Here is a 9,241-nt window from a genome sequence, read left to right on the forward strand (position 1 = left end):
AGTGGCTCAGTCAGTTAAACATCTACCTTTAGCTCAGGTCACGATCCTGGGGTCCTGGGATTGAGTCCCGCATCAGGCTCCTTGCTTAGTGGGGAGCCTGCTTCCCCCTCTGCCTGCTGCTCCCCCGCTTGTGCTGTCTCTCTGACAAAGAAATAAATAAAATCTTTAAAACAAAAATTTAAAAACCACAATTAAAAGCATATCTGAATATTAACCAGTATTTAGTATGCCCTATAGTGGTGTCTGGACTGCGATAATTATTCACTGTATCACATGGTCCTAGAGCATTGTTAATAGCTCAGAAATAGGAGGACGGGGTGCCTGAGTGGCTCAGTCGGTTAAGCATCTGCCTTCGGTTCAGGTCATGATCCCAGGGTCCTGGGATCAAGCCCCACATCGGGCTCCCTGCTCAGTGGAGAGCCTGCTTCTCTCTCTCCCTCTGCCTGCTGCACTACCTACTTGTGCTCTCCATCTCTCTGTCAAATAAATAAATAAAATCTTAAAAAAAAAAAAAATAGGACAGAAGCAGTAGAAGTGTATTCACACTGCTGGCGGAGGGGCAGGGAAGCCACAGGAAACACTGTCCAAGAGTGGGTCCACAGAACAGGGTCCCAGGAAGATAATGCCCCTCCAAGAGCCAGAACACAGTTTGTGAATGGAACCTCTCAAAGGTCTTAGAGTAAAGCTGTTTAACTTTATTTCACACACTCCCCTCACCCCCCGTCCCTGGCCCTCTCCTTTTTCCCTCATAACATCGAACAACACCCTACGTAGTTCACACTTTGAAAATAAAAAAGTATTCTCTGCAGATATTTATGGAACATGTGCAACTAGTTGCTTAGCTGAGCCAAGTAATGTTTAAGGATAAACATTATAACAAATAATGTTAAAAGAATGTGACCTACAGAGATTACCGTGGAGAAGCATCAGAATGACGTTATAGAATCAACCAAACTGTATGGCCTAGGAACTAATACGAGAACAGTCAAGTCCACTGTGTGATCCAGCAGGTGCGTTCGGAGGAGAGCCCGTGAAGCTGAGGGAAAGGAGGTACCGCTCTGAACAGCGGTCGTTTAGGGAGCTCCTGGGTCAGTGGGACTTAAGCTGGCCTTACTGGGTGCGTGGATGGGAAGGAAGAGGGTGTTCTGGGCAGGAAATTGAGGGTCCTGTCTGGGAACAGGTGTGGACTCTGGCCTGGACATCATGACAGCATTTACGAACGATGCCTGAATTCCTCATGGTGTCTGGGGTGCCTTCTGTGGGTGACCGGTCTCACCCGAAGTATATGAGACTTAACAGGTTTCATTCCCAGGGTCCACCTCAGTAGTACGCTATGGAGCGGACTCTTGTCTGCTGTCTGGGGCATGCCGAGAGGAATGGGGACAGCTGGTTCTGGTGGCCCCAGATGGTGGTAGACCTGGCTGGTCTTCTGTGGCTTAAATGTTAAGTTCCAAGTGATCATTCATAAAAGTATTACCAGCCCTGGCTTCATTTTGAAGGCCCGGGGTGTACAAGGACAATGTGTAGATAACTTCATACTTCTGCTTCTAGACTCTTCTCTCCTGAAGGCCACAGCCAGTGGAGGGTGACTATAAGCCTGAGGTCTTTCTCTGCCCAGAAAGGATGTATAAATTCCTCTGAAGAATAGCACTTCGGTCATGAGTGTGGCCTCCTGGAAGGTGGTGCTCTCTATGTTATCATCAGTCGTTGTTCCAGCAAGTTCTGCCAGGGATTCCGTCGCACTCCTGTGCTCTGTGTCAGAATGTTTTATAAATGTTGTTTAAAAGGTCGCGCTTTGGAGATGTAAAGCCTTTTAAACACACAGTGACCGTCCTTCCTGTCCTTTCCCCTGAGAGGTCGCAGGGCGCACGTCCAGGGACTGTGGCTTGTGAGCGAGTAGAGCTAATGCTTGTGACAGTGGCTTCTTGGTGCTGGAATTTTCTGCCAATCAATTTTTTTTCTTCCTAGAAATTTTGGACGGTGTGGAACTTGGGGAGCCCGCCCATAAGAAAACGGGGACCACAGTGCCAGAATCTATCCATTCTTTCAGTAAGTCCGATCTCTGAGGAATCGCAGCCATGACTAGCTCATTAAGAACACAGCAGCCGCGCTGCACCGAGAGGGGTCGGTAAGATAAAGCAGCAAACCCACCTTTGAGCAGACAAGGGTCTCTGAATTTCTCATTCTCTTCTGAAGACATAGGCGCAGAGGAAGAGCTACTCAGCACTTACAGAAGCGCGTATTTGCGAACAGCGGAGGCATCTGTTGAATCTGTTGTGACCATCCGGTCTCACTGTTCTTTCTCCCTTTGTGTATTTCAGTCGGAGACGGTTTGGTGAAACCCGAGGCCCTAAATAAGAAAGCTATACAGATTATAAACAGGGTTCGAGACAAGCTCACTGGTGAGTGAGTGCGTGTGTTTACTTAAAAGGAACATAACATCTTGATTTTTCTCGCCTAGAGTGGGAAGTCAGCCCCTTCCCAGCTGCGCCTAAACTTTGACTCTGCAGCTAACTGGAGGGTCTCTGAGTCTGTCGGCTGGAGACGCTCTCTGATTCTCTAATGACCATTAAACTCATTAATGGTTAATCTCCTTATGCCAGACAGGGCTGATAAAGTTCATTGGGGTCCTAAGTCAGCCAAATTCAGGCAAGTTTTTCTCATCATCATGGCTTGATACTGGAGCAAACCTGACCACTGAGATCCTCTGCCTTCGTGCACTCCCGGGGCTACTCCGGAGTGGAGAGTGTGGAAGGAGAGAACTGCATACTTCTGAAAACGAGACACGTCCTGTAGACCAGATGGTATGACGGGAGGTGGCAGCCAAGGGGGCCGAAGACCCTGTGTGCCACCTGGGCCTCTCTATCTGTTCATCTGGAAGAATGTCTTTCTCAGAATGTGGTGAGACGTGGGATGCCAGTCCTCAGCATTTGGGCCTGGCACAGAAGTATTGAAGTCAAATTGTATTTATCTGTTGAACACCTAGATGCGCTAGATGCTGAAGAAACTGCTGGTAAGAGCCGACAGACTGCCTGCCCCCCTGGGGTCGGCATCGACAGGGGCAATATTAGGTGCAAGAAAGGGCTTGGGCTGTGATGCCAGTCACAAGGGAATTTAAGTGCCAGAGTTCCAGGAAAGCTTCCCTGGGAAACAACCCTTGAGCTAAAATCTGAAGGAGGACATAATTAGAGGCAGAATGTTCCAGGTAAAGGAATCAGCACATGCAAGGGCCCTGTGGTGGGAGCGAATCTGGCAAGAAAGACGGTCTGAATGCAGAGGAGTCTGCCTGCCTCAGAGAGCGAGATGGGAGAAGCACAGAAGCAGAGTGCCCATGCTCGGAGTGGGCTGGTGGGATCGTACAGGGCCTTTTACTTCCATCCTCCGTCCTAAGGGCAATGGGAAGACGCTGAGGTCTTGAAGTGGGGGACGGGGAGGCGGGAGGGGCCCAGTGGGTTTGCACTGGGGAATCCTCCCTGCACTGGCCAGGGCGGCTGTGTGGAGGGAGGGAGCTGCTGCCACATCTGTGGCAGGACAGTTGACTAGACGAGGGAGGTGGCCTCCAGGTCTTCTGGAGGTAAAATCCAAAGGATGGCTGAGGAGGCGCGAGGGACGGCAGGCGCCGAGGACGGCTCCGAGTCACTGGCGGCCTCCTGAGCGCCTGGCAGCCAGACCCGAGGGGTTGAAGAGAGTGAGAAGGGAGGGACGCAGAGGAGCTGAGTCCCACACTTGTGAGGGGCCCGGCTGCGTGGGGAAGGGGGTGGGGGCTGGCTCCAGCAGGGGTAGCTTGTGAGAGCCTTTTATTCCTTCCTGGGCGAGGAGAACGAATTTACAAACGTTTGAAGACAGGCCTGGCAGGGGTCGGGGGCTGGGGGGGGGGGCGGTGGGTAGGTGACGAGCCCTAGGAAGCCGGAGGCGCTGGGATCAGAGCGCAGGTGAACTTAGCCTTCAGGGGAGGAGGGACAGCTCCCAGGTCGCAGCAGCACCGGAGAGGGAGCTGTGGAACAGATCCGGTGCATCGAGCACTGCCTGACACATCGGGGTCCAGAGCGATGAGCTCAGTGAATGATGAGCTTGGAAAGTAGGAGACGAGGGCGTGTGCTGACAACGAGAAGCCAGCAGGGTGGCTTGGACATGTGGGGCCAAGGGAAGAGGGGAAATGGCCCTTGTGCCAAAGAGGCTTCATCAGCCAGCCACGAGTGCCCGTTCTGGGCTGAGCTGATGGGTTTGTGGCGGAAGCGGGCTTCCTGTGGGAGGAAAGGCCCAACAATGGAGGTTCTAGGACTGAAACTGAGCCCGGTTTCTCATCTACTTGCCTGATGATGGCAGTAGATGAAGGAATCTGTACAAACCAGCCGCTGGATCTTCGCCACTGCGGGACTCGTCCGACTGCAGGCCTTTCCCCTCTTTGAACCAAGTCACTGTTAGGCGGAGGCTCGTGTGTGTGCACGTCACGTGGCAGCCTTCATCCTTGGGGACAGTTAAAACTGAGCAGTGCTGTGCAGTCAGGCCAGCCGAACGGGGGGCAAGGATGGAGTGGAAAACCAGATGCAGAAGGACTGTGTGTGTTTCTCCTGTCCTAGGTCGAGACTTTTCTCATGACGAAACCCTGGATGTCCCAACACAGGTGGAACTGCTCATCAAACAAGCAACGTCCCACGAAAACCTCTGTCAGTGCTACATCGGCTGGTGAGTGCCTGTGCGCGAGGTGTGGATACACACGCAGGGCCCTGTCCCATGCCCCAGTCCTGGCATGGCAGGAAGGACCTGGGGAGTTATCCAGAAAAGGGGATCGTAGTGTCAGATCTCGTAAAATGTTTGTATCCACTGTGTGCACTCACCGTTCTATAAAGGCAGGAACTTGAGAAACTTGGGTTCCTATTTAGAAAATAGCACCAAATTAAATTAAAATTACTTTAAGAATGGTCTAGAAAGGTAGGTGAGTCCCTCTTTTTTGAGGGGAGGAGTGGGGTTCTTTTTGGACTTCGGCTGTCAATTCCAAGATAGAGGGAAGGACCAAGGCGAAGAAGCCAGAGCACCGACAGAGAGCGGAGAGGCAAAGACAAATTTAGGATCTGGGATTGTCACCTCAAGGACCACTCCGGGGTCTGCTTTGATTAATTGCCTGAGGCACACTTGAAGGTAGAAACTTGAGAAGGAGGGTGATGGGGAAGTGTCCTTCTGGGGCCTCAGCAGGCATCAGCCCTTGACTGGAAATGATGAGTATGTCTGACACAATTAGTTGTGGGAGATCTCAGGAATGCCCCTGGGGGTTGTCAGACCTCCATTTTCAGTGTGTCCGTGTAAAGCTTTTGAAAAAGGCCAAATTATTAAAATATTCCTTTTCTCTCTGTCATCTTAGGTGTCCTTTCTGGTAACACGAGGCCTAGACATGCCCACAGCGTTTCTCTTGAGGCTTTTGTACTTGGGTATATGCTTCCACTTAACTGAAACCACGGTCAGAGAGCTTGACTTCGTTAAATACTTTGAAATGTAACTGAAACGTACTACTGTATATTAAACGTTGGTTTGAACCAACTGTCTAGCTGCTGTTGAAGAAAACGTCGTCAGAAACATAAGGCTTGATTTGGTTCCCAGGACAGTCAACACGGTAAAAATACACAAATCAAGCCATTGATTTGGGGGAACAGAAGATCCATAACTTAGAAATACGGGTTTTGACTTAACTCACAAGAGAACTCATCATAAGCGTTGCTGATAGAAGAATGGCGTAGTGGTTCCTCTCAACAAGAATACAGCCAACTCTGCACAGTCAAGAAGCCTCAGGCCGTGGAGGACACGTGTTAGGAACCAGAAGAAACTGACTTGGTCACTTCCACCCATCCATTACCTCACTGGTCCGCAGACAGCATCATTTGTAAGATGGGCCAAAATGGGTGGAAAGTGTCTGTCTGCTGCCTCACCCGTGATGCTGTGACTTACACACTGCATTCCAAGACCCGAATGCTGGGAGGGCAGTTGCTTCTCATGGCTGGGTGGCCTTCACGGAGCAGGTGCACAGAGACCACGGTGCAGCAGGGCAGGCCGCAGCAGCCTTCTCCAGCGTGGTCCTGGGATGTTTTCAGTGAAGTCCGAACGCTCTGTGTTTAGAGCAAGGGCTTGGAAACAAATGCTGTCCTGTAGGTGCCGACCACAGAGAGGGAAGGTCTGGGACCTGTGGGAGTTCTGAGCAAAAGAAATATTAAACTAAATGCACAAAGTATCCAGTGTAGCCATTCTAGACACCATGTTGTATCTGAATAATTTTTGTGCCAATAAATGACATCAGAATTTTAAAAAACATGTATGGGTTTCTTTTTATTCATGAGTACGAACTTCTAAAGGAAGCGGGTGTCCTTCCGCAGCCAGCATGCACTAAGCAGGTGGCACGAGGGACCATGCAAGACACGGAAGCTACCTGACGTGGTCCCCTTCCCCGTGTTCACAGGCCGGACAAGGCGGGGTCGCCATTGCGTGGGAGTGGGCTGGTAACTCCCCCAAGCCAAGTGGGGAGAAGAGCTACATAGAGGGTGTGAGCCTCAGTGGGAGGCAGGAATCCCACGGGCCGAGCCAGGAAATCCTCGGGGAAAGGGGACATTTGCCATGGGTGTTAAAGGACGAGCGGGACTTTATCAGATGAGGCACATGAAGACGTTCAGCAGGAAGTCGGTCTGAAAGCACAATATCCTGCAGGAATGGCAAGTATGAGCTTGAACTCTATTCGATTGCAAGTCTTAGACCATTTCTGATATGTAAAACCAAGCTACACACAGTTGGACCTCAGAGTTCAGTGTAGTTGGCCGAGTAGTCAATGGAGAGCAAAGAAAAAGACAGCTGCTACAAGAGGGCCTGATGGTAGAGTGCGGGGCCAGCCTGTGACCTGCCTCGGCTCAACAGCAAGGAGTTTGAGCCTGATGCGTGGACAACGGAGAACCATGTAAAGTTCTAAAACAGAAGTAGAAGACGAGTAGTATTTTTAAAACAGATAATCAGTGTCAAACAGGTAAAGAGAAAACGAGGTGCTGTAAGACCTATGAAAGAGGCCGACAGTAATGGGGAGGAGAGGGCACCAGACGGAGCTGACAAGTGCCAAGCAGAGATCCCTCCACAGACAGCGTGCCTATGGAGTGCTTTCAAAGATCAACATTTTCGGGGCGCCTGGGTGGCTCAGTGGGTTACAGCCTCTGCCTTCGGCTCAGGTCATGATCCCAGTGTCCTGGGATTGAGCCCCGCATCGGGCGCTCTGCTCAGTGGGGAGCCTGCTTCCTCCTCTCTCTGCTTCTCTGCGTACTTGTGATCTTTGTCAAATAAATAAAATCTTTTTAAAAAAACCAGCATTTCCAGTTCAAGTAAATTTTCTATTTCTAAACTTCTGTGGGCCACAGCTACCCAGTGAGAGATACTAAATCATAAAAGCTATTTAAAAATTTGCATTAGGAAGAGCACACACATCGGAAGGCCAGGAACCCTGTCTCGCATGACGTTGTACCCCCCAAATCTGCCAGAGACCCATACCACAGTGCTGCCCCATAGACATTTATTGGAGGACTCCTCTATTAAAACCAAAGATGAGTTTAAATGTCAATAGTAATACTGAGAAGTTTGAACCCTCATAGTTAGTCTCATACCTTTCTACAATCCTAAACCATGCATCAACTCTTTTGCTCTGGAAAATATGCTCACCATAACTTTTTTGGTTCTATATGAAATAACTGTCAACAACCAGTGATGTTGACATTCACGAAAGATGAAGGGTATGGGAATGAATGGGCTCCGGAAAATGGTGGCCATCCATGAGAAAGACACACTCCTTAGGAGTCCTTGGTATTAAGATCTTTAGCCAATCCAACGGATTTCAAGTTACATCTAAACAAAACCTGCCAACTTTGTTGAGGTGAATTACCAAAGGTAGATGAGCTAATGGAAGCTTTAAGTACAGTCTCATTAACCATCAATCCAGGATGGTTTCATGTAACCCTTTGAGAAGGGAGGGATGTGGCAAAGAATGACTTTTGGGGTCTTTGTACACATTGGTACAGTTCCTTTTTTTAATTTTATTTAAATTCAATTAACATATAGTCTGTTGTTAGTTTCAGAGGTAGAGTCCAGTGTTTCATCAGTTGTATATAACACGAACAGTGCCCATTACATCTCATGCCCTCCTTAATGCCCATCATCCCAGTTACGCCATCTCCCACCCTGCACTGCTCTAGCAACCCTCAGTTTGTTTCCTATGGTCTCATGGTTTGTCTCCCTCTCTGATTTTGTCTTGTTTTATTTTATTCTCCCTTCCCCTATGCTCCTCTGTTTTGTTTCTTAAATTCCATGCAGATGTTGGCGAGGATGTGGAGAAAAGGGAACCCTCTTGCTCTGCTGATGGGGATGCCAGATTGTACAACCACTCTGGAAAACAGTATGGAGGTTCCTCAAAAGTTAAAAAGTAGAGCTACCCTATGGCCCAGCAATTGTACTACTAGGTATTTACCCCAAACACAAATGTAGTGATCCAAAGGGGCACGTGCACCCCAATGTTTACAGCACCAATGTCTGCAATAGCCAAACTATGGAGAGAGCCTAGATGTCCATCAACAGATGAATGGACAAAGAAGATGTGGTGTGTATATATACAATGGAATATTACTCAGCCATCAAAAAAATGAAATCTTGGGGCGCCTGGGTGGCTCAGTGGGTTAAAGCCTCTGCCTTTGGCTCAGGTCATGATCCGAGGGTCTTGGGATCGAGCCCCACATCCAGCAGGGAGCCTGCTTCCCCCTCTCTCTCTGCCTGCCTCTCTGCCTACTTGTGATCTCTCTCTCTGTCAAATAAATAAAATCTTAAAATTTTTTTAAAAAATGAAATCTTGTCATTTACAATGAGGTGGATGGAACTAGAGGGTATTATGCTAAGCGGTATAAATCAATCAGAGAAAGATAATTATCATATGGTATTGTTCTATAGGTTAGGCCTTAGAATTCTCGGAGGCATGTAAAGTAGTTTGAAAGAAATAAGGCTGTGGTGTCCAATTACCTAATTTCAAATCTCAACTCCACCTCATACTCTCCGGGTGACTTTGAACAAATTACTTAATCTGTGCTTGCTTCCTCCTCTGAAAGCATGGATTATAGTTATGATCTAGCCCAAAAGGTTGTTTTGAGGATGAGGTAATTCATGTAAAGCACACAGTATAGCCTGATATGTGGTATCAGATCGACACATATAGAATAAGGCTCAGAAATATTCATTG

The 9,241-nt window shown here is 48.8% G+C and overlaps 1 protein-coding gene across 2 annotated transcripts in view; it reads left to right on the top strand.

Annotated features, from left to right (window-relative positions):
• MTOR (mechanistic target of rapamycin kinase) overlaps window positions 1–6,300 on the top strand; it is a 127,194-nt gene extending 120,894 nt beyond the window's left edge. For both annotated transcript variants that reach the window (XM_032360634.1, XM_032360633.1), the window contains exons 55-58: window positions 1,969–2,049; window positions 2,322–2,402; window positions 4,581–4,686; window positions 5,360–6,300. In XM_032360634.1, the coding sequence (XP_032216525.1) occupies window positions 1,969–2,049; window positions 2,322–2,402; window positions 4,581–4,686; window positions 5,360–5,375 (284 nt within the window). In that variant the 3' untranslated portion in view covers window positions 5,376–6,300. The remainder of the gene's footprint in view (window positions 1–1,968; window positions 2,050–2,321; window positions 2,403–4,580; window positions 4,687–5,359) is intronic.
• Window positions 6,301–9,241: the final 2,941 nt, after the last annotated feature.

Source organism: Mustela erminea, chromosome 10, assembly GCF_009829155.1.
Source record: "Mustela erminea isolate mMusErm1 chromosome 10, mMusErm1.Pri, whole genome shotgun sequence".
Lineage (NCBI taxonomy): Eukaryota > Metazoa > Chordata > Mammalia > Carnivora > Mustelidae > Mustela > Mustela erminea.